Source organism: Vespula vulgaris, chromosome 11, assembly GCF_905475345.1.
Source record: "Vespula vulgaris chromosome 11, iyVesVulg1.1, whole genome shotgun sequence".
Taxonomy (NCBI): domain Eukaryota; kingdom Metazoa; phylum Arthropoda; class Insecta; order Hymenoptera; family Vespidae; genus Vespula; species Vespula vulgaris.
This window is the reverse complement of record NC_066596.1, coordinates 3,092,921-3,115,713: the sequence shown is the minus strand read 5'-3', so window position 1 is coordinate 3,115,713 and position 22,793 is coordinate 3,092,921. Positions and strand designations below refer to the sequence as shown.

General features: G+C 26.7%; 6 protein-coding genes and 1 long non-coding RNA gene across 15 annotated transcripts; 5 read left to right on the top strand and 2 right to left on the bottom strand.

Annotated features, from left to right (window-relative positions):
• Positions 1 to 939: 939 nt before the first annotated feature.
• On the top strand, positions 940 to 7,464 carry LOC127067519 (ras-like GTP-binding protein Rho1). Of its 6 annotated transcripts, none has more exons than XM_051002536.1 (5): positions 1,027 to 1,103; positions 3,686 to 3,768; positions 5,968 to 6,128; positions 6,238 to 6,621; positions 6,868 to 7,464. In XM_051002536.1, exons 2-5 carry the CDS (start codon positions 3,711 to 3,713, stop codon positions 6,904 to 6,906), a joined length of 642 nt encoding a protein of 213 aa, XP_050858493.1. In that variant the 5' UTR covers positions 1,027 to 1,103; positions 3,686 to 3,710; the 3' UTR covers positions 6,907 to 7,464. The 6 variants fall into 6 exon arrangements, with proteins under 6 accessions (XP_050858496.1, XP_050858493.1, XP_050858495.1 ...); XM_051002537.1 differs by lacking the exon at positions 1,027 to 1,103 and adding an exon at positions 1,120 to 1,322; XM_051002535.1 differs by lacking the exon at positions 1,027 to 1,103 and adding an exon at positions 1,360 to 1,847.
• A 532-nt stretch (positions 7,465 to 7,996) lies between these two features.
• LOC127067526 (UDP-N-acetylglucosamine transferase subunit ALG13 homolog) lies at positions 7,997 to 10,422 on the top strand. The gene is made up of 2 exons (XM_051002548.1): positions 7,997 to 9,793; positions 9,880 to 10,422. The coding sequence occupies exons 1-2, from the start codon at positions 9,707 to 9,709 to the stop codon at positions 10,294 to 10,296; spliced, it is 504 nt and encodes a 167-aa protein (XP_050858505.1). The 5' UTR covers positions 7,997 to 9,706; the 3' UTR covers positions 10,297 to 10,422.
• A 551-nt stretch (positions 10,423 to 10,973) lies between these two features.
• On the bottom strand, positions 10,974 to 14,179 carry LOC127067514 (succinate--CoA ligase [ADP/GDP-forming] subunit alpha, mitochondrial). Of its 2 annotated transcripts, none has more exons than XM_051002526.1 (7): positions 13,822 to 14,179; positions 12,738 to 12,973; positions 12,317 to 12,538; positions 12,123 to 12,227; positions 11,825 to 12,028; positions 11,374 to 11,508; positions 10,974 to 11,291 (listed from the first exon to the last, which is right to left on the bottom strand). In XM_051002526.1, exons 1-7 carry the CDS (start codon positions 13,856 to 13,858, stop codon positions 11,205 to 11,207), a joined length of 1,026 nt encoding a protein of 341 aa, XP_050858483.1. In that variant the 5' UTR covers positions 13,859 to 14,179; the 3' UTR covers positions 10,974 to 11,204. The 2 variants fall into 2 exon arrangements, with proteins under 2 accessions (XP_050858483.1, XP_050858484.1); XM_051002527.1 differs by having other exon boundaries at positions 11,849 to 12,028; positions 13,822 to 14,161.
• On the top strand, positions 11,507 to 12,057 carry LOC127067529 (uncharacterized). The gene is made up of 2 exons (XR_007782646.1): positions 11,507 to 11,668; positions 11,783 to 12,057. It is a non-coding gene; the product is annotated as an uncharacterized LOC127067529 (long non-coding RNA).
• Positions 14,180 to 14,456: 277 nt separating the features above from the next.
• Positions 14,457 to 15,268, top strand: LOC127067527 (protein mago nashi homolog). The gene has a single exon (XM_051002549.1). The coding sequence runs from the start codon at positions 14,630 to 14,632 to the stop codon at positions 15,068 to 15,070; it is 441 nt and encodes a 146-aa protein (XP_050858506.1). The 5' UTR covers positions 14,457 to 14,629; the 3' UTR covers positions 15,071 to 15,268.
• A 759-nt stretch (positions 15,269 to 16,027) lies between these two features.
• On the bottom strand, positions 16,028 to 19,278 carry LOC127067516 (lysophospholipase D GDPD1-like). Of its 2 annotated transcripts, XM_051002529.1 has the most exons (8): positions 19,085 to 19,278; positions 18,451 to 18,754; positions 18,309 to 18,351; positions 17,940 to 18,121; positions 17,650 to 17,870; positions 17,437 to 17,570; positions 17,246 to 17,363; positions 16,028 to 17,111 (listed from the first exon to the last, which is right to left on the bottom strand). In XM_051002529.1, the coding sequence occupies exons 2-8, from the start codon at positions 18,572 to 18,574 to the stop codon at positions 16,986 to 16,988; spliced, it is 948 nt and encodes a 315-aa protein (XP_050858486.1). In that variant the 5' UTR covers positions 18,575 to 18,754; positions 19,085 to 19,278; the 3' UTR covers positions 16,028 to 16,985. The 2 variants fall into 2 exon arrangements, with proteins under 2 accessions (XP_050858486.1, XP_050858485.1); XM_051002528.1 differs by having other exon boundaries at positions 18,451 to 19,278.
• An 84-nt stretch (positions 19,279 to 19,362) lies between these two features.
• On the top strand, positions 19,363 to 22,770 carry LOC127067510 (centromere-associated protein E). Of its 2 annotated transcripts, none has more exons than XM_051002522.1 (9): positions 19,363 to 19,518; positions 20,302 to 20,401; positions 20,481 to 20,700; positions 20,821 to 21,111; positions 21,233 to 21,426; positions 21,502 to 21,657; positions 21,739 to 22,027; positions 22,093 to 22,221; positions 22,324 to 22,770. In XM_051002522.1, the coding sequence occupies exons 2-9, from the start codon at positions 20,331 to 20,333 to the stop codon at positions 22,558 to 22,560; spliced, it is 1,587 nt and encodes a 528-aa protein (XP_050858479.1). In that variant the 5' UTR covers positions 19,363 to 19,518; positions 20,302 to 20,330; the 3' UTR covers positions 22,561 to 22,770. The 2 variants fall into 2 exon arrangements, with proteins under 2 accessions (XP_050858479.1, XP_050858478.1); XM_051002521.1 differs by having other exon boundaries at positions 19,421 to 19,630.
• The last annotated feature ends 23 nt before the right edge of the window (positions 22,771 to 22,793 follow it).

The window sequence follows — 22,793 nt, the reverse complement described above, 5'->3', positions numbered from 1 at the left end:
TATATTATTAGCTGGTATTTAATTGATTAAAGATTAGAATTATATATACTAATCAAATTTTAGACTTACTATAGCAGATAATTTACCATACTGTTATATTTTTTATTACAGTCAAACTATTATGATGACTTAGAGTTATTACAAGGGTTTCGTAACCACCGCAGAACTCATAAATAGCAAATGAAAATTTTAAGTCCTAACCACTTGATCATATCGAAAACAATAGATTCAAATTAACATGATTAGACAAGTTGTAATTTTTTATAGAACCTTTAAATGACCACAAATAAATCTTTTAAGAAAAGATTTACTTTTATTCCTACTAGGTAATAAAAGTAAGTTTCTTATACTTCTGTATTTAAATACACTATTAACATTAATTCTAAGGGGAATGTTTAGATACAAGATTTTAAGAATAAAAAACATTTATAAAAAGTTAAAATCAGTTATTAATAATCCTTTAATTATAGAACTTTATAATATTGTCTGTCTTTTTACTTACATGATATGCATTTCAATGTAACTGATATCTACTTAATAGCTGCTTAATATATAAAAAAGCAATATAAAAGTCGGATAAAATACTAGGAAAATAAAAATAGTGCTTTTTAGTATATATTAACTACATATATATAACCTAACTTTTTAGTATTTAGAACTATATGTATAATCTAAAAAGTTGTATGATAGATACATATATACAACAAAAGTATACAGATTAGTAAAGCAAAACTTAAAGATTGCTTAAGGAATCACTTTTGAATCTATTAAAAAATTTAAGAAACTATACAAATTTCACGTGTAAAAAAATTAAACACAGCTTCACTTTTTACCAATTAGAACAAATTGTAAAATAATGTTATAATACTAAGAAACGGATGCACAAATGTTGGAAGCTCGTCACGTAACGTAACAAAAGAGAAAAAGAGATAGAAAGAAAATCAACAAACGTCCGATACAGGAAGTACCGGGCACCCAATGATAGAAACTCATTCCTGGTTCCTTCCTCCCCTCCATCGTGTCGATCGTTGCGCTACTCACAGATTGAGGTGTGGCCAGTGAGGGCAGCCATTTTCTTGACTTTCTGTCGCTTAAGATTTCAGGTAAATGCGTAATTATTTCTTAAATAATGTCGATCGTAGTAATGCGAGAGTGTGTTGTGTTTTGTGCTCGCGTGCTCGCAGCGTGTTGTCCATAAATTAATATGAGTTCGGGGTTGAATTCTGTGCTTTAATGAGAGGAGAGAGAGAAAAAACTTCACCTACGGATGCCTAGGGAGAGGGCTGAGGGAGTGCCATGCGTTACGAATTTACTTCATGACGGCGAGTCATCTCGATAAAAGCGAATTCTTTTTACTTTATAAATATGGCCAGCTTAAAGCGTCACGTCATATTTCAAATGACATTCTTTGCATATGCCGAGAAATGTTCTCTTTCCCCCATTGATGCGCATTTGTGAATTTTTCGTTCAGTGGACTCTTCCTACCTTCGGGGCTTCGGACCCCTGCATCGCTATCTTATCCTGCCTGCCCTGTCGTACTATGCCCCACCCTACCCCACTCCATCACTCTACTCTACTCTATTCCATTCCATTCCAACCCACCTCGCCTTTCCTCGCACTCTCAGCGCCCTCACGTCCGGCTTCCCCTTTACTCTTCTCCTCTATGTTCGTCCTAGCTAACTCACCGAGCAGCGATGCATCTTCCATTCGATGAGTGGACTAAGATTTTTTTCCTATAATCATATCTTCGATTTGCTCGTAGAGATTACGTTTCTAGTTTCTAGTTTAGTACTTTTTACCTATTCGTCTTGTTCGTGGGTAAAGGCAGCCTTTCGCAGAGATAAAAGGTCGGTATATACTTTGACGTCTTGAAATATTACGTCGTGCTCACGTACGGAAGAACCGTACGCTTCTCTTTTTTCAATCGTCTTGACTAATCATATTCAAAGATGTTCTTCCACGAAATCATGCAATTGCGTATTCAATTTCGATCGTGCATTGATTTCTTTTATTTTTTTCTTTAATTTTTTCTTTACAAGTAGTATATACTGCCTACCCTGCTCGGCATTGCGACTCGTTGTTGACTCATATTCCTTTGCTATACGATATGAACACAAGATATTTTCTAATCTATTCATTTAAATTCTTCTTCCAAGGTATCTGTATTGTGCAGTTTTGCATAACTTCAAATGTTTTAAATAAAATATATGAGATATATATATATATTTTGCATAAACTTAGTTGGGTTTCCTTGTGTCAAGTAATATCTCTTTATCATCTATGTAATACGAGTACCTATTGGTAGTTTGATCTTTTGCTCCACGAAATTGATCAGATAATCTTTATTTCTATTGAATGGTATGGCTATTGCATTGCATTATAAGCTTAAAAGAATTAATTATAAAATCATAATTTGTGATATGAACGTATAAAATGATAGAAGTTACTGTTTCGTATTGGCATACAACATTTTAATATAAAATACAGTTATTCATATGATGGTTGGAAGAAAATAAAAATAGATTTTAAAAATTCATATATATATACTTATCTTGTGTACTCAAAAGATAAGGTCGATTAAAATTCTTCTGATACAATCACATTTGAAAAAATTTTTTTATTTATTTAACTTTGATAAAATATATAAGCTTACTTCATCGTGTCTTTGAAAAATATGCTATGAAATTTTTATATTCTGGAGTTTTCTTTTTCTTCTACATTATTTTTTTCTATGTGTCATCTTATAGAAAGGGCATACAATGATAAGGCATCCTGCATACTTGCAGATATAGTAATAACCAGTAAGAAGTAATGAATGATTCCTGTAGAATTATTTTAAGTACCATATTTACTTTGTATAATGCATATGTATATAAAGCAAATGTGTCTTACTCTGCAAATATATGTTAAAGAAAGTTTATTTATATATTATAAAAACTATTATTTTTAAACTTGAATACATATTTATATTTATGAATATTTGTCACTAGGATCATTCCTAATCTATATGATTGATATTATAACGTTTAACAAATTTGTACCATGTAATATATGCAGTATGAAAGTCTACTTTAACTTAGGTATGCTTTTCAAAATGTTTTTCATATGAGTATGTTCTGTCCTAATGCATGTTTAATGAACAATATCTTTTATTTATATGCATGTAATCTATAAGAATGTCATATTATTTAGATCATAAGGTATTGTCTTTTTATACACATTTTACACATACATCATATTTTAGGAACTAAGCGATAGTTAAAGTAGAAATTTTATAAATTCAATTGTTTTACCAAAATCATTTTACAAAATTATGCATTGATTTGATAAAGACTCTACCTTATGTGATTATATGATCTGTTATATGTGACAAAATTTACTACAGTTATCAACTATTTTTAATTGGTTTCTTTTGATAATCCTATAAAATTAATTTATATATCTGTAAGACATTAAAAGGAAAGAGTTAAGAATGTTGATTGCACGATTCAAATATTGGGCAGTATTTCCTCTTAAATATTCACACAGAATTTTTATTATTTTAAAGAAAATATAATATACTATTTAAAAAAGTAGAACACATATTTACACAGAAGTATACACAAACAATTTTTGTTGTGTGGAATTTGAGTTAGTCTCACAGCTTCCTACTCATTCTAACATATAAAATGTCCACTTAAAACAGAGACGCTGAAAGAAAGACTAAAAACATGGGATGCAATGCGGGCCGATGCCTCGGTCCAGACGATACGGGGTACCCTGGATCAGGTACGACCCAGTCAATATCCTCTAAAGCTTCAACCCTCGTAGGTTGCTTCTGAAATAGCATTCAAGTAGATATGAAATTAAATGTGGAATCTAGGGAATCTTTACTACAATCATTATGTAAGTAGCTTGCAGTAAACAAGTTAGAAAACAGAAACTCTTAGTGAATTATCTTTGATACAAAGTATTAAGAGGTTTAATGATACTATTACTAGGCAATCAGGATTGTGTCGTAATTCATTTAATATATGCAATAAAATTATAAATAGATAGTGAATTCAAACTACGAGGTTTGAACTCTAGTCACTGTTTATGACAGTTTCAAAAGAGATCAGTAATGTCAAGTTACGCAAGTTCAAAAGTTTACCCTGACTTTTCCTAACTCTATCCTCGAAAATGCTTTTTAGTCTTGTCTATTTTTTTTTATATCGCTACAAGTGCTGATCTATATATGTTTTTAGTAATTGCTTATAATTTTTTATTATCATAAACAAAATAAAATTAAATATTGGTATCAAAATTATCTCCCATTTCTTTAGCAATTCTTACGTTTCTATATTTTCTGCATTGTTTTATGTAATCTATATATTATGTATGTTATACATTCATGCTGCATGTTGGTAGATATTTTTTGCTTTATTTTATAATGGATTGCAAATCTGATAAGATATTTTTTTTCATTTATTTTTTTTTTAATCTCATTAAAAAAAAAACCGGTTGGTTATTTTATCAAACCAATTATAGAATTCATATTATGAAAATATGTTATCAATCTATAATTATATAAAGTAATATTGTATGTGTCGCAATCAAAATATCTGACTTTTTGAGATGGGTATGTATGCATATGTCAACAGTTGATTCATTTAACCAATTAAGAATTTTATGTATATTGATATGTATCTGCAATAGTCAACAATTTTTTGTTGATTTTATGGATTTACATATTCATTGGATTACATATTCATCTACCAAATATATTTTTTTATTATTCTTGACAAGTATTAAACTATGTAATTTAACATTATAAACCTGTAAGTAAAAAATTTTTTTAGAGGATTATCAAACATAGCTATAAGAAAATCTATTTATAACTAAAAGTATAGCAGTTGAATAAAGAGTTATATTTTGTATGCATGTGAATCAATTTCGATACAATTGTGACGTATGTATAAATAGTAGAACTTATTATATGTAGTACATTGTTGTACTACATTATCTTGATGTGCGATATAAACAATTAAAAATCAGTAGTATATAGGTAAGTTACCAAAACTAAGCACAGGGTTTTCATAACTAAATTGTGGAACACTGCCCTTTAAGTTTTTTGTGTATTAGTGCTTTAGATGTGCATATATCTATGTTAGAAATACATGTAAATATGTATGTCAATACAATAAAATTAATACTAGATAGTTATATATAGAATATTTTTTAAATTTATTACACTTTTCAAACAGTACACATGTAAAAAATTTAGAAAGTAATTTTAGTTACTGTAATTAAAAGACCAAAAAGTCTATAATATTATATCTGAAAATATATCTCTAAAATTTTAGAAAGGATAGTTTATTCTGCATAAAAAAAAATTATATATTATTATTAAAATAATATTCATAATGCTTTACACATACCGCGTACACGCGCGCGTGCACATACATACACATACACTGTTGTCTTACATATTATTAATAATAAGACAAAAATAATATGAAATAATTACATAACTTTTTAGTTGTGGAGCTTTTTATTTTATATAAAGGCGCAAACTTTGAAATTCCCCAAGTGTTACAATGAATCTTAAAAATTATAGAAGTAATAAAATGATTTCTGTGATATTTTTTGTACAAGATATTTTAAACCAAAATTAAGATAAGTAAAATAATCAAATAAATTAGAGCTATGATTTTTAAACTATTACTGTTTTTAAAAGTAAAATAATTATTTTTATTGAATACATATAATATTTAAAATTTTTAACAAAAGTCTGTGCCTATAATTATAATCACATATATGAATGAATAAACACTTTGCAAGATTGTTACTAACTTATAATAATTTATTCTATCTTGCTTTTTGCATAATTGAAACTGTTACGCAAATTTACAAATTTCAACACTGTTTTTGTACAAAAATTAAGTAGTCTAAAGGCTTTAATTTATTTATTAATATTTTTCATATGAACATGTATCTTAATTATAGGATTCATGGCAGCCATTAGGAAGAAGTTAGTTATCGTGGGGGATGGTGCTTGTGGTAAAACATGTTTACTCATAGTGTTCAGCAAAGATCAATTCCCTGAAGTATATGTACCTACTGTCTTTGAGAATTATGTTGCTGATATCGAAGTGGATGGTAAGCAGGTATGTTGTTTTAACATAATATAATTTATTATTTTTTATATGTCACTAACTTCTGATATATGAAAGTGTAATATTTAATTATAATATATACATATATATATGTGCATAGGTTGAATTGGCTCTTTGGGACACAGCTGGGCAAGAAGATTATGATAGATTACGTCCATTATCATACCCTGACACAGATGTTATCCTGATGTGTTTCTCCATTGATAGTCCTGATTCCCTGGAAAACATTCCTGAGAAATGGACACCAGAGGTGAAACATTTCTGCCCAAATGTACCCATTATTCTTGTGGGGAATAAAAAAGACTTGCGCAATGATCCTAATACTATCAAAGAGCTTGGAAAAATGAAGCAAGAACCAGTAAAACCAGAGGAGGGTAGATCCATGGCTGAAAAAATCAATGCCTTCGCATACCTTGAATGCTCTGCCAAGAGCAAGGAAGGAGTCAGGGAAGTCTTTGAGACAGCAACCCGAGCTGCGCTTCAAGTGAGCCCATTTTAGTATTGTTTCCTATAAAAGCATATATAGGAATATTAGAAATTTGTCACAACACACGAATTTGTTTGATTTATTTAGAAACATATATTTATTTATTACTAATTGTTAAAATGTTGTTTAAGTATTTTATTTTAGATATTCAAGTTTCGTTTTATTTATTTTTTATAATCCTTCTTTATAATATTTCAAATAAATTTTTCTCCTTGATATTACATAAGTAATATGATATTTCAGGTTAAGAAGAAGAAGAAGGGAAGGTGTAGGCTTCTTTAAAATGTAATGTCAGATGGGCCCAAAAAGTGGGTGAAATTATGGAATTGCAAAGCTAGCCGCAATAGAGCTAGTTGTAATACTGGAGGCCCCCAGTGAAGACCATAATATAATAACATCTTTTACCTTTAATTCTTTTACATAATAATCAAATCAACAAACATGTTCACATCAAAGCCACTGATTAACAAATCTTTCATGGTACAGGACTTCTTTAACTATAATGAAATATGCTTCAAGTTTGAGCAAGTGAAAATTCTCATGTCAACTATTTACATTCAAAAAAACCATAACTGTTTCATTGTAGTGGCCATTACTGTTAATATTAGTATCATATTACTATGTATGTATACATTCTACTTTTTTTTATACGTATTTGCTCTTCATGTCGGTGAGAAACGAAAACGAACGAAATTGGGGGAATTAATAAGAAATATTAAAAATAATAAACAAAAAAAAAACAAAAAACCAAAAAAAAAATATGGAAGGAACCTACATAATATGCAATGCAAAGTTGTAAAACTTTTAGAGCACTGTAAGAATCTAAGAAAAAACGTTACAGATTCCAAATGTTGCGTCGCTATTTGATCGAACCATCAATCAATATTTCTTAAAAAAAAAAAAAAGAAAAAAAAGAAAGAAAAAAAAGAAAAAAGGAAAGAAAAAGCCAACAAACATAAACATACGTAAGTAGGCGAGCAGATCACTTTCGTCTTTAAGATACCAGGTAGACTAAATGTATTATTATTATAATATTATTGCTATATTAGTATAATACGACACTAACATAACGGATTGTAACAGCGACTATATTATATTTATGTATTTCGAAAACATCCTTTGTGTTTAATCACGATCATGAACAATGCTTCAGAGATCACACTGTATCTATATGTTAATATGAATCATTCATGCAAAATACAGTAACAGATTTATAAGGATCGTATACGAGGAGACTACTAACCTGTCACGCGTAATGCTCAATTTCATTAAAATGATTTAGCTTACTTCACTTATTTTAAATTTCTCGATTTGTAAATTTTGATTTTATACGTGATCTTTTGTTAAAAGTTTCTTTATGATACGATCGAAGTTGACATTAAAATAAAGAGAGAGAGAGACAGAGAGATAGACAGACGAACAGACAGACACAGGTAGAGGAAAAAAATTTTTTATAAAATGCAATACACTCTGCCGCGTTTTCTCTTTATGCTTTAATTACGTATATCAGGGCATTCGAAGTAATTGTAATCGTAGCATCAGGCACGTTTAGTGAAGCCTAATCTGTAAGGAATTTATTAAAGAAAAAAAAGAAAAAAAAAGAACAAAAAAAGTCTGTGAACTAATCGAATTAACGGCCTTTGGTACGCTATGAATACAAAACCTTAGCCATTAATTCAGTGAGTGACTGTGAAACTGTGTTCAACTTGTTTTTTCTTAATGATTAGCTATATATCATCATTGAAATGCGCTTTTGAAAAAATCCGATCGCACAGTGGGCAAAATTTTTAGCAATGGTAATACATACTTTTACTACGTTGTACTTCATGTACATACATATAAACATACATACACACCCCTGCTGTGTTAGCTTCATCAGAAAAGAAAAAAAGTTATAAAAAGATATTAATTACTGCCGATTACAAACCCATTTTTCCCGGTATCGAATTAACAACAACAACAAAATATCTATTTTCGTTTCAGTAATTTATACTCTGTTGCGAGGTTTGGAAGTGATCTTTACAATTTGTACATGGGGATTTACTATTACATCTATATTAATTACGATTTAAAGATTGTATATAAATCAACCTCAACCATTCTTATAGTAGACGTGATTGTTGAATACCAAATGAAACTCGAGAATTACTTTCGAATACTTTTGCATGATACGATAAAACAATAAAGTCACACAAAGTGTTATTTCATTTCATTTCCACCGATAATTTAGAAGATTAGATTTCCCTGATTAGCTAGAATGCTATTTTGTTTATTTTTTGAATTGAATATTCGTGTAATATATTTCGAATTTAATTTATATTAAACTTCTTTAAATTTTCATGAAAATTTTCTTCATTCGTTAAATTCTATGTAAATTTTATTATATAAACTCATCAATGAAATAGTAATTACAGTAATCATTGAAGCAAGTTTTACATAAATGTACATCATATATATCTAATACAAAATAAACTAATTTTTTATGGCTAGGTAATAAGATTATACTAAATTAATCCTAATCTTGGATCTCTCAAAAAATTCATCTATCATGTTATTTATGAAATTTTATTTTATAAAATCAGATAAATTCATTTAGCTTTGAGCTTAGATGACTTAAAAATAATAATTTTTTAATATCTAAAAAAATCTTAGTGCGTGGAAGTGAATAAAAAATATCAAAATAAAAATCAAATTTAAATTTAATCAATTTAGAGATCAATTGGTTTATTTCGCATTATTTTTACACATCGATTAATGAAGAAAAAAAGAGATTCATTAAAATTCAAAATAGAACAAGATAATTATATATTTAATAATCATCTTAATATTGTTTCTGTATTAATAAACATAAAACTCAAAGTGCAACGTGATTAAAAAATGCGAAGGAGTGGAGAGGATAACCTTAACTGCGCAGTATGTCATGACAGTCATGTTCAGAAAAAAGGACTGGGAGGAGGAGAAGGAATTTTATTTTCAAGATATTAAATATTGATATACATTTTTAAGATTTATTTTTAATTATGAAATAGCTGTTTTATTAACGATTTAATAATTTGATATTATTATAGTTTCTAGGAAAGTAATGTCAGAAAAGAAAGTTTTTGTAACAGTCGGTACAACAAGTTTTGATGATTTAATTTCAACAATATTAAATCATGAAGTACTTGAGGTATATTCACAGAATAGTTTATACTATTATCGTAAATTATATCTTAACGAAATGTTAAAATATTGATTACGTTTGTTTCATTTTAGGCTTTAGCTTTGAGAGGTTATAATTATTTATCTCTGCAAATTGGTAAAAGTTCTTTAGAACCTGATTGCACACCTCGATATGGTATCAATCATATTGAGTATTTTCATTTAAGCTCATCTATTGAAGATCATATACAGGCAGCTGATTTAGTAATAAGTCATGCTGGTGCAGGAAGTATTCTAGAAGCTTTGGAAGCTCACAAACATTTAATTGTAGTTACTAATCAGTTACTCATGGACAATCATCAATTAGAGTTAGCACAGCAATTATATGAAGATAAGCATTTGTATTATTGCACTTGTGATACTTTATTGAATACTATTCAAACAATGGAGTTACATATATTAAAACCATTTATATCTGATGGAAGTAAAAACATCATTAATCATCTGGATCGTATCATGGGTTTTAAATAAAATAAATATGATTTTTATAGTTAATAACTAAAATAATTAAGAATTAAAATATTTTTAACATACATATGTTTTTAAAGTTTATAAAATTATAAAAATAATAAATTTATAAAATATATAAAAATGATACATTTTACCTTGTTTAATTCCTTGGAACAATGATATTGAATAATCTTATATTCTCTTTTATATTGTACAAATTCTATTTTGTATTAGTACAATAAATTATCATCATCACAAAAATATTAAAATTGGATAAACATTGATCACATATAAGTATACAAGTGCAAGGTTAATAGTATGAGGTATAGTGAGAATCATATATTATATTTATGTTGAAGTACATATAGATAATATAGAATAGATAAACTTTATATTTAATAACAATATAAAAAATAATATACTTAACAAGCGTGGCATAAAATGTTTATTTAAATATAAAGACAACTTTCTCATTTCACCTAAAAGTAAATTATAGAAGATATTGTGGCAGTCAACTTCATTAAATTTTTTCAATCATTATTTAATTATCTCTGATTAGGTACTTAAACGCTAAATCTGTAAATTTATACATACACACGCATATATATATATATATATATATATATATATATATATATATATATATAATGGCTCTGATAATATTAAAATAAATTTAATTCACTAACAAATATTAGCAATTATACTTATGTTATCAATTATATTACCATTTTTACAGATAGTATTAGATAAATATCATTGATGAATTTTCATGAAACATTGCATAATCAGCTGTAGGATAAGCAACTTTTATATCTAGATGCTTCAAACTGTTGTGTTTCTCAATCACAACAGATATTACATTTTCAATTTATTTCATAAAGATACACGAATATGCAGAAATGAACTACATTGAGTTAATGAAATATCATTTAATTACAAACCAAACCAAGACGAGTCATTTCGTTCAATAGTTCATTACCCATTTGTGCAGGACTCCTTGTTACTATTACACCAGCCTAAAAATTAAATATTATTTCATTAAAAAAAGAAATAATTACTTAAACTTTTTACTTCAATTTGAATATAAAATATTCTCACCTTTTCAAGGGCATTGATTTTATCTTGAGCACCTCCTTTTCCTCCTGAAATAATAGCTCCTGCATGACCCATTCGTCTACCTGGAGGAGCAGTGAGACCAGCAATAAATGAAACTACTGGTTTAGCTTTACAACCCTGGAATTGACAATAAAAACAGTATTACATTTAAATAGCCAAGTTATAAAATAGCCAAATAAATATATGTACGGAATACTAGGGTGAGGAAAAGAAGAAAGGGAAGTTAACAGAAGTGGCAGATGAGAGAGTTCAGGGGAAGAAGAGGAAAAAATAAAAAGTGGGGAAGAGGAAGTCAGCAATGAATACAGATATAGAGACTTAAATGAAAAGAGTTGGGGAGAGGCAGATTATAAAATAAATTGGACTTAATGTATGTAATATATTTTTCAAGGAAAACTGTACTGAATAAGGATGTGGATTAGGATTCAGGTACCAATAATTGAGAACCGCAACCAACAGTATTATTTTCAATGAGGTATTCTGCTGCTAATTCTTCTGCACTTCCACCAATTTCACCAATCATGATGATTCCTTCACAATCTGGATCTTTAAGGAATACTTCCAAACAATCTATAAAGTCTGTCCCATTAAATGGATCTCCACCAATTCCAATACACAAAGTCTGCCCAAGACCGGCCTTAAAAGATAAAGTTTTTATTACATTTTTATTGTTTTTTTTTCTGTGTGTTTTTCATATTAATAAGCTTTATAATCAAGAATTACTAACTTACAATAGTTGTCTGATTTACAGCTTCATATGTCAATGTTCCTGATCTTGAAACAATACCAATTTTTCCTTTTTGATGTATATGTCCTGGCATAATTCCAATTTTGCACTAAATTACAAGTAAAGTTATATATAATTTTTACAAAAAATTATAAAAAATTATTCATTATTTTATCAATAATTATTAAAAATGAATACCTGTTCAGGAGCTATGATACCAGGACAATTAGGTCCAATTAATCTCGATTTATTTTGCTCAAGTAACCGTCGCTTTACTTTGACCATGTCATGTTGAGGAACACCTTCTGTAATACAGACAATTAAGGGCATTTCTGCATCCATTGCTTCCATAATAGCTGCAGCAGCACCCGGTGGAGGAACATAAATTACAGATGCTGTAGCTCCTGTTGCATCTTTTGCCTAATATATACAAAATATATAATATGTATTATATAATATATATATATATTGTATAATATATATATATATTATGTAATATACACATAATAATTATCAATTTTTAAGATATAAATATAAAAGATTTCAGAAGTGATTTTTTTTAAAAAAGTCAACTAAATCTTATATATAGTATAAAATAACATTAAAATATAAAACCAACCTCTTTCACATTTTTAAATACAGGTTTTCCAAGATGTTCTGTACCTGCTTTCTTTGGATTAACACCACCTACTACTTTTGTACCATATTCTAGAGCTTGCTGGCAATGAAATGTACCTTGCTTGCCAGTAAATCCTTGACATATCAATTTTGTATTACAGTCAATTTTTAAATTCTGCCTAGTATCTTGATAATTGAATCTTATTTGAGAATGTAATATTCTTTTGCAATTTCCAACTGAAATATAATATATATATATATATATATATATATATATGTATAGATTAGAAAATTTATAATATGAATATAAATACAAAGAAGATTAAACAACTTAATAAGATTAAGTATATCAAAGGGATTATAATTTGTACAAATTCTTTAATTTTAACAATTTGTTTAAAATATTTATTCTGTTAAAAATTGCTTTATAAAAAAATATTTTATATAGAAATGCTTTTTAATTATATGAACTAATAAAATATTTCTATAAAATAGTACTAATTAATGTTATTTTTAGTTATAATATTAAAATTTAGACTTCTGGGTCAAGGTTCAAAATTACTTGATAATTTATTAAAAACTAAAAAACTATAACAATACAAAACAAGATATAATTTAATGTGATAAGATAAATTCAATACAATACAAAGCAAATTAACATGTAATAAAAATTTTTTTAAAAAGCATTGACAGCTTTAAAAGTTAAAGTAAATACAAGGTTAACTTATGTAAAATTTTCCTGTTGGCATAATTTGAAATGACAATATACATTATTGGAATTATAAAATATACAAAATTTTACGTGTATTACTTTAAATTAATTAAAAATTATGCTCTCTATGAAAAATAAATTCTATTATGCATTGTCTTATGTAATATATTGGTAAATATATGGACATAGATCAGTATTATTTTTAGTTCACGATAAAGATTATTTGTAAAATAATGAAAAATATTTAAAAAAAAAAACATGTTTTAATAATTTAAGGCAATATGTCAAACAGTAGCTATTATGGTTATCTTAGAATGCATTTTACTTTATAAATCTATCGAAAGAAATATTAAATTGAAATTATTTGTCTTACTTGCGAATTTTGAAAACGTTCTAGTAGCCACAGCCATTTTCTACTTTTAGTTTTTCTATGGAAAAACTATTGTAAAGAGCTGGACAATTGAGAAACCACCATTAATAGAACTGCTGTGATGGTTTGGCAAGAAGGCCAAGCAAGTCAAAGCAAGTATAAAATGAAATACGATAATATCGCTGTACACCAGCGAATGTAGCGCGCACGATTTAGTGAGCTCGATATTTATTGCATTCTCGGTGGATGTATATTATTGAATTGTAATGAAAAAAAAAAATTAGCTAACTTTGTCCTCTTTTATTCTATTGGCAGACTTTTAATGTATTTATATAATAATATAAAAAAAAGATCCGAATCCTTTTCTTTTGGGTTAAAATTAATATGACAAAATAAGTTATTCTAGGGTATTAAATTTTCGTTATTGTTACAGCTTGAACATATGTAAATATATGTAATATAATATATATGTATTTATTATGTTCGAAAACGTACAAATAGGATTTAATTCTTTCTTTGTAAACCTGATATTTTTAATTAACAAATAGGAGAGGCAAAAAAATGGATGAATGATTATAATTGGACAAACAATATATCGAACGATCGTGATTGGTTGATATACGTTGTAATGTATACCAAGCATATTTACTGTCATGGCGGTCGAATAGTACCGCTACATTGTCTATAGATACAGCCGTTCAACGTTTTGTGTACTAAACATTTGTTTGTATCGAACAGTGAAACGAAGTACACAAGAATAAAACACGTGAATTTACATTAAAATCCGTAAGAAAAACGCATTATCGGTATAATGTCTACCGATTTTTATATACGATATTACGTTGGCCACAAGGGAAAATTTGGTCATGAATTTCTTGAGTTTGAATTCAGACCTGATGGAAAATTACGATATGCAAATAATTCTAATTATAAAAATGATACTATGATACGGAAGGAAGCGTATGTTCATCAATGCGTTATGGAAGAATTGAAGCGGATTATTCAAGATTCGGAAATCATGCAAGAGGACGATTCACTATGGCCACAACCTGATCGAGTTGGTCGTCAAGAATTGGAGATTGTTATCGGGGATGAGCATATATCATTCACAACCTCAAAAACAGGATCGCTTCTGGACGTTAATCAATCACGAGATCCCGAAGGACTTCGTTGTTTCTATTATCTTGTACAAGATTTAAAGTGTTTGGTGTTCTCCCTTATAGGGTTACACTTTAAGATAAAACCTATATAAAACAAAGAGATTAACGTAATTTATATATTCTTCATCTTACAGATATTTCTACCATTGATAAGACACATGTAATTTCTTAATAAATAGGATAAATGAAAGTTTAATTAATAAATATCAGTTTATCATGAATATTTATAGTTATTATGTATTTTGATAACTTTTTAATAAGTATAAATATATGATAACTTAAAGGATTCACTCCGTTGTATATTTAAATAATTTTTTTTTAATATATGATAATCTTTAGTGCTCACTGTTATTATATATCTAAGTAACTATTAGATGTATAATACCTTCAAAGATTATGAATCACCAATGAAATATCATAATGTAGGTTATCTTATGTTCTGCTCTAGTTTCATATGGTCATACTATTAAGTATATTAATTCGAAAATGAAAAACTGTAAATATAATAATAAACCTATCTTTAATTGTTACAAGTGAAAATAATAGGATTTAAATTAATAAGGATAGTATAATAATTAAAACAAAATAAAATGTAAGTATATTTCTTATAAACGAATTTGTTTTTTGTGAGGTTAGAATTTTTATTTATTAAATCGAACAAAAAAATATTTCTATTTCTTTAAATAATATAATATTGAATTATAGATACGAAATATTTTTTACTAAAGACAAAATGTCTGAAATACCGAAAAATGAAAATCACAACAAAAGAAATGAAGTTACAGATTCTGTTCATGAAAGATTCCGAGAACCTCGTGTTTACTGTGACATTTGTAAAATTGATTTTCTTGGGAATAATAATGAGATAGATAAACATTTTCATAATAAGCATCCTTCTACTACAATGTGCTGTTATTGTAAGGGCAAGGTATTCAAATATCGAGAATTAAGAAATGTTAATTTTGATAATAGTAAAGAACCTCGAGAATTTATATATCATAAATGTCGTTCACAACGTGTATGAATATATAAAAGAAATAATAAAACTATTATTATATGATAATACAGATATAAGAAATAAATTTTATTTACAAATAGTAAATTACAAAGATACATGAATTTGTACATAATATAAGTTACATATTTTTCTTTAGTATTTATAAAGTTCACATTTTCTATTATAAATAATAATAGGTAAATGTTATGAAATACATTACAATGCTTATTTATAAAATTGGTTTCATAAATTCCATTATCATAGACAATACACCATTGTATTGTTTAAGGCATACCAGCAGAGTTCAGATAGTGATTTATAATATAAAAAATAATTGTGTTCAACACAATATGATAATTAGGAAAATAATTTTTTTATAAAATATTATAAATCCTTATAGTAATAATAATTTGAAAGTTATATAATTAACAATATAATCAAATATATTATCATATTTTTGCTGTCAAGTATTGAGATATGTACTTATACAAGGTGATATTGTTAAAAAAAAGTATTCATGTCTATTAATTTTATACAAAATAAGGTAACATATTTGCTGCATAATATTTCATAAAGCATTTGAAACAAATTACTTAAAGTGCAACTTACATTTACTGTTTAATAATATGATACTAAAACTGTACATTTGTAATTTTCTTATAGTTTTTAGATATTACAGCAGACTTTAAAAAATGCATTATACTAATATTGTACAATAGCAAGAAAGATACTTTAAACTAAATGCCTCATAATAGTTCTATAAATTTATATAAATTGTTACAGCTTTAAAATGTACTGTGCGGTTTAAAGTGCGTTTGGGTTATTTCTGCAGTTTGTGGTATGTTTAATTGGTTTGTTTGTTTAGATTGGTATTAGTGCATAAAATTAAAAATTGAAAATATTTTTCTTTTGCTTATATAAAATTAGATATACATATTAATGCACTAATACGAAACAGTAAATATTTTTTAATATATTAATTTCATAAACCTATTAGAAATCAGGCAATATTATTCTAAGGCATAATTCTCCAAAAATAATTTTAATCTTGTAGGATAATCTGTCATTACTCCTGTTGCTCCAAGATCAAATGCTTTCTTAAATTCTTCATCTTTGTTTAAAACCCAAAAGTATACCTGTTATAGTATTTTTATTTTCTTAATTATTTTTTTTTTAATTGGTAGTTACATTATGGAATCCATTATGGAATAATTATATCAAATATATAATTGTAATATTAAGTTAATATAATTTGATCAACTCTACTCACATGTATTCCACGTGCTCTTAAATGTGTAAATAAACATGGTCTCATTAAGAGTACACTGATAGTCCGTACAACTAGTTTTTCTAATGGTAAGATCGTTGGATTTGATCTATTCTTCCGTCTTAGGAACATAGAAGTATCTTTTTAGAAATATTGCACATATCTCATATTAATTTAATATAATATTGACTTACCGTAAGTAAATAGAAGGTAAAAATATTTCTAGATGTGTCTCCTTTAATGGTACAAATGGTAACAATCCAGTATACATGAGAAATAATAACATTGTAACACGTCGCATAGAAAATAATAGATTCACATTTGGATTCTACAATGAAATATCAATAAATGTTAAAAGATACCTATCTCTAAATTAATAATATAAAGATATTAATATGATTACTTACCATTTTGTAACATTTACGTGTAATTTCATCACTAAAATTACCCCAAACTGTATATTCCTCTCGTTTAAATTCTATAATTAAATCAGAAACTTGCTTTATAAGTTCATCATCGTTTATCTTAATGTCGATATTAATAGGAATATTTGGAAATGCCTCAAATACTTCTCTTAATAAAGGAAAACGCCTTTCATCTTCATTTGCAGAACCAATAAATTCCATGTCTGTGAACTACTATTTTTAAATAATTTCATTCAAGGTTGTTAATATTCTTAGAAAAATAAGCAAAATACCTGGATCAAAATCAATTGGAAGACGTGGTTTCAATGGTGGTAAGTCTTTATAATTTAATTCGGAAATGTTTTTATTGGTACCAGTACTACGCAATAGATTTTGATCATGTGATACAACCACTTTACCATCTTTAGTAAGATGACAATCTAATTCTAACATTTCAGTACCAATAGCCACTGCTCTGTAATGAAATATATTAATTTACTGATGTATCTAATCAGAAATGATTCAATCAATTTTCACTTTAAATTCAGATTAAATTAAAATTGGCAAGAATTATACAACATTATATACTCAGTAAAGTGCCAAGTTGTATAATACTCATCTCACAGATAAACATAACCTTGAAAGAATATATTAGAACTAACCGTCGAAAAGCGGACATTGTATTTTCATAATTTTCTCCTGCTCCTAAAAGATTTTAAATTGAGAATGATGTTAAAATGCAGTATCATAATACTCGTCGTAATATTAAGTTAAAAAAAATGTAAATAAGTAAACAGAACGTACCACCTCTATGACTAATATGATGACAATTGAATTTTATTTTTTTCTTTTTATGCAGCAATCTTGGATATTTAAAAAGTATCATTGATGTTAATACATAACCTCCGATTAATGTATATAGCAACATAATTTATTGTTTTACATCCAACACATGTTAGATATAAATTGAAACATTTGTAATGAGTCAATGTAGCAGACGACACACACTTAGTTTTCCAGCCAATAACAATAGTCACAAGAGTTTTGTATCACCAGAAAAGTATGAGTTTGTAACATAATTTTTAAATCATGTTTTACATCTTTTGCCCTAAAGTTGATTATTAAAATTTTAATTTAAAATTGTTTCAAACCGAACAATAGAGTTGAAAAAATAATCCGAAATAAGAAATTGTGTTAATTTTTAATCTTCTTTCTTTTGTTTTGGATATCCATAAACCGTATATTTCCCGCGCACTGATGTATTTTTTTATTTTCGTAGAAAAAATCTGATAGATCTACTAAATATATTTCTCTTTTTCTTACATTGTATAAAACAACTTTATATTTTCATTTTCTTCTTATCACGTGAGAGAAAAATAGAACTTAACTTTACTCGGAAGATAAATAAAATAATTTCTTTTCGAAGTCTAAATCTAACCTATATTATAAGTTGAAGGGGTATTTATCGATGTACAATACATTTAAAAAAGTGTTTCAAGTTCACAATCGACATTCAATATAGATTTTTCTTAATTTGATCCCGATAGCTATTTACAACTATTTTAAGAAAGAGTTCGTAATTTAAAGGCTATTTCTATCCGAAAAAAAAGATTTAAATACGCGACCTACGGAGCGATATGTGGGGGGTTTCTATATATATATATATATATATATCAGCGAGTCAGTGCCTTGTATTACTTTGAAAAAAATTGATATCCAACTAGATGTCGCTGCATATTCAGTTTCTCACGCTAGAGCATCATTGATAATCTGGCGCTTTATCACCGTCTTAAAAGAGTTAAAACGAACGCGTCGATTACCGATTTCATTGTATTCAATTGTTTCTAAATATTCAGTTTGTATTTATCGTGGGTATGTATCCGTATACATGTATTGTTATTGCATCGATAGTACTTAAAGTGATTTGTTTAGGGCGGTTTTATTAAAAAAAAAAAGAAGTATGATACTAAAAATATAGTATCAGGTAAGAAAGGACATCAGAATGTTTAACATTAAATTGTTTTTTTCAATTGGATTTGTAATTAAAAAAAAAACGATTTTTTATAACATAATATATTTTTAATATTATATTTTATAATAAAATATAAGTAACGAATTGTTAATGATAATTAACATGTTATATCAATAAAAAAAAAAATTTTTTACACATACTTCTTATGATTAGGTATTTTAAAATATTTGTGTAATTATTTATTGAAGAAAAAAATGTTTTAAACAATAATGTCATGGAACAATTTATTTATATTTTTTTATGTTCTAATTAGTAGAAAATTACATGAAAATGTGAAATGAGATATAATTCTTTTTATTTTATATATAAAATTATTATTATAATTTAGATTTATCTAGGAAACTATATTTGCTGTCTATCATTTGGAATAATCTTTATAGCTATTAACTACATTTGATAGTAATGTTCTTTGTTTGTGAAAGGTCATCATGTATGACCTTACTCTTATCTTAGCTCTGAATATTGAATTAATTATCCAAGAGTAGAATTTCTGTTCTTTATTCGAAGTTGCATCAATACATTCAGTATTTATGATAAGACAGTTACATTGAATAAATATACATGTCATCTATTTTATGTTATATTTTATAGTTGTAAATTTATATTAATAATATTTATTTCAGATATTTATCAACATATAATAAGAAAAATAATGAAGTTTTTTAGTCTACTATTACTTTTGCTTTGTTTCTGTAGTAGCCTATGTAGTACTAGAGAAATCACGTAAGTATATTGATTTCTTGAAAATGAATTATGATTTATATTTAAAGAAATTTTATATAATAATTTTGTATTATTATAGTCATGAAGATATAAAAGATGCTATGTTAAGTTTGGTACATATGATGCGAGAAAATACAGAAAAATTGGAAAGACATGAAGTGCGTGAGCGACAGTTAGGAGAACAATTAAAAAAAGCTATATCTGTATTAACAAAACGAGTATCTGCAATTGATGGATTAAAACAGCAATTTGCAAAATTAGATGAAAGATTTGCAGGAATTGAACAGTTAATTGCACAGGTATTATCTTATATTACAATTTAATTTAAAATTTCATGATATAGAATGATTAATAATAAAATTAGTATTATAATAAAAATTAATATTATAATAATGAATATTATTTTTACTTTTGCTTAGAGGGATGAGCGAGAGCGTATACAAATGCAGAAAACAACAGATGCTTTAGAAGATTTGGAAGTTAAATTAGAAGGATGGTTAACAGATATAGAAACTAAAATAACTAAAGTTCATGATATGTCATTAAATCATAGGGAAATAAATCCTGATATTTTATCTAAGTTAAATAATACAGAATTATTGCTTATAGGACACATTACAGATCTTGAATTTACTTTAAAATCAACATCAATGGAGTTAAAGGAAACTGTAACAAGTCAGTTAGATAAAGTACAGTCAATGGATATAAAGGTAAATAAAGTTTTCTTACAAAAAAATCGTGGCCACTATTGTGACACTTTCATTTTATGCTATATATTTGTTAAAAAACTTGTTCTAATAATATATTGATTTATTTTGTATCTTTCAACAGTTGCAAGACATCAATGATAATTTTAAAAATGTTAAAAATTCAGTGGAAATTATTAAAGAATCATCCAAATCTCCAGAGAAATATTTAGATGAACAATTAAATATCTTTTTACTAGTGAAAGAACAAAGTAAAGCATTAAAAGATATTGAAGAGTTGGTAAAGAATTCTATAGAAGATATTCATGAATTACCACAGTAAGTTATTTTCTATTGACTATAAACACATTAAAATATAAGTTATTAAGTATTGTAATGTCTATTTTCATTTAGACTTAATGAAGCTCGGACATTGCACAATGAAACAGAACTACTTTTACAAGAAACTAAACATACTATTAAAGATATCATTATTAAAGAAAGTACTGATATACAAAATAAAATATTGAAAAGCAAAGAAGAATCAAAAGATACAGTTGAAGCATTGAGGTAATGTAAATAAATATAGAATTGAAAAATATCTTCATAGGATATAAAATACTTTGTTAATTATAATTTATGAAATTTTAGAATGGCTATGGCAGATAATTCTAATCATGTAAGCAAGGAATTACATGATCTTAGTAAAGGTCAATTATTAATGGTTTCAATGGCTGATCATGTATTAGATACGAAAAAAAGAGTAGAATATGGTGTGCATCAAATTCTTTTGGAAGTAGGAGACTTAGTGAAGGCACAGAGTAAAAATATTAACAATACAATCAATACAAGATTTGATGGAATCTCTAATGATATAATGGACAATCAGAATGGTGCTTTAGCAAATTTAACTACTAAAATGGAACAAGAAATGAATCAGGTAAATATATAAAAACAATTTTATAGACTTCTAAATAGATATCTAATTCATTTTTTTTTGTAAAGGTTTGGAGACAAATAAATGTAATGTATCAGCAAATGACAGAGAGTGCAAAAGCTTTAGATAAATTGCATAAACAAAATGAAGTTTATATTAATGGTACAACCTCTACTATGGGTGGAATGGAAAATAAAGTAATTATATGTGATAATATTAAATTATCTAATTTAATTATAACTAATATATTTAGATAAAAAATAAGGAATGAATGTGAAAATAATTAATTTTCTGCATAGGTAAGCGAAATAACCAAGCGTATGGCAGAAGTAGATGAAAACTTAAATTATTTATTGGGTCGCCTTTCATTAGTAACACAAGAATTTAATCAAATTAAGAGTGGATTAGGTGCAGCATTAGACAATATTAAAGCTTCTTTTAAAGAAGTGCAAGAAAAAGCCAGTGATTTAAGTAATCCAGGACCATATCCAGTGCCTGAAAATTATAGTGAACTAAATGAACCAAGAACTAACTAATTATATATGCAAAATAAGGCATTGCAAGAAAGGTAGGAACCAAAGGAGTTATAAATTTGAATATTTTATATACTTATATTAAATATTTGACGATTTACATACAATGAAAGATACTTTGTATGAAATTTTTTACAACTCTTTTTAAGTATATCATTTTTTACTGTGTAGTAATGATATAAAATATTATCAATATATATAGAATATAACTTACACGCAGCTCATTTTTTATACAA

Bases quoted from the DNA above. Each gene is read 5' to 3' on its own strand.
- LOC127067519 (XM_051002535.1), top strand. From the start codon at position 1,711: ATGAGTGGACTAAGATTTTTTTCCTATAATCATATCTTCGATTTGCTC. The intron at 3,769-5,967 runs GTACGACCCAGT...TCTTAATTATAG, and splicing joins TACGGGGTACCCTGGATCAG to GATTCATGGCAGCCATTAGG. The intron at 6,622-6,867 runs GTGAGCCCATTT...ATGATATTTCAG, and splicing joins CAACCCGAGCTGCGCTTCAA to GTTAAGAAGAAGAAGAAGGG.
- LOC127067526 (XM_051002548.1), top strand. From the start codon at position 9,707: ATGTCAGAAAAGAAAGTTTTTGTAACAGTCGGTACAACAAGTTTTGAT. The intron at 9,794-9,879 runs GTATATTCACAG...GTTTCATTTTAG, and splicing joins TAAATCATGAAGTACTTGAG to GCTTTAGCTTTGAGAGGTTA.
- LOC127067514 (XM_051002526.1), bottom strand. From the start codon at position 13,858: ATGGCTGTGGCTACTAGAACGTTTTCAAAATTCGCAA. The intron at 12,228-12,316 runs GTATTCATTTTT...CTTGTAATTTAG, and splicing joins GTATCATAGCTCCTGAACAG to TGCAAAATTGGAATTATGCC. The intron at 11,509-11,824 runs GTACCTGAATCC...TGTCAATTCCAG, and splicing joins GTTGCGGTTCTCAATTATTG to GGTTGTAAAGCTAAACCAGT.
- LOC127067527 (XM_051002549.1), top strand. From the start codon at position 14,630: ATGTCTACCGATTTTTATATACGATATTACGTTGGCCACAAGGGAAAA.
- LOC127067516 (XM_051002528.1), bottom strand. From the start codon at position 18,574: ATGTTGCTATATACATTAATCGGAGGTTATGTATTAACATCAATGATA. The intron at 17,871-17,939 runs GTATTTTGCTTA...AGTAGTTCACAG, and splicing joins TCCAATTGATTTTGATCCAG to ACATGGAATTTATTGGTTCT. The intron at 17,364-17,436 runs GTAAGTCAATAT...TATGTTCCTAAG, and splicing joins TTACCTTCTATTTACTTACG to ACGGAAGAATAGATCAAATC.
- LOC127067510 (XM_051002522.1), top strand. From the start codon at position 20,331: ATGAAGTTTTTTAGTCTACTATTACTTTTGCTTTGTTTCTGTAGTAGC. The intron at 20,701-20,820 runs GTATTATCTTAT...ACTTTTGCTTAG, and splicing joins TTGAACAGTTAATTGCACAG to AGGGATGAGCGAGAGCGTAT. The intron at 21,658-21,738 runs GTAATGTAAATA...ATGAAATTTTAG, and splicing joins GATACAGTTGAAGCATTGAG to AATGGCTATGGCAGATAATT.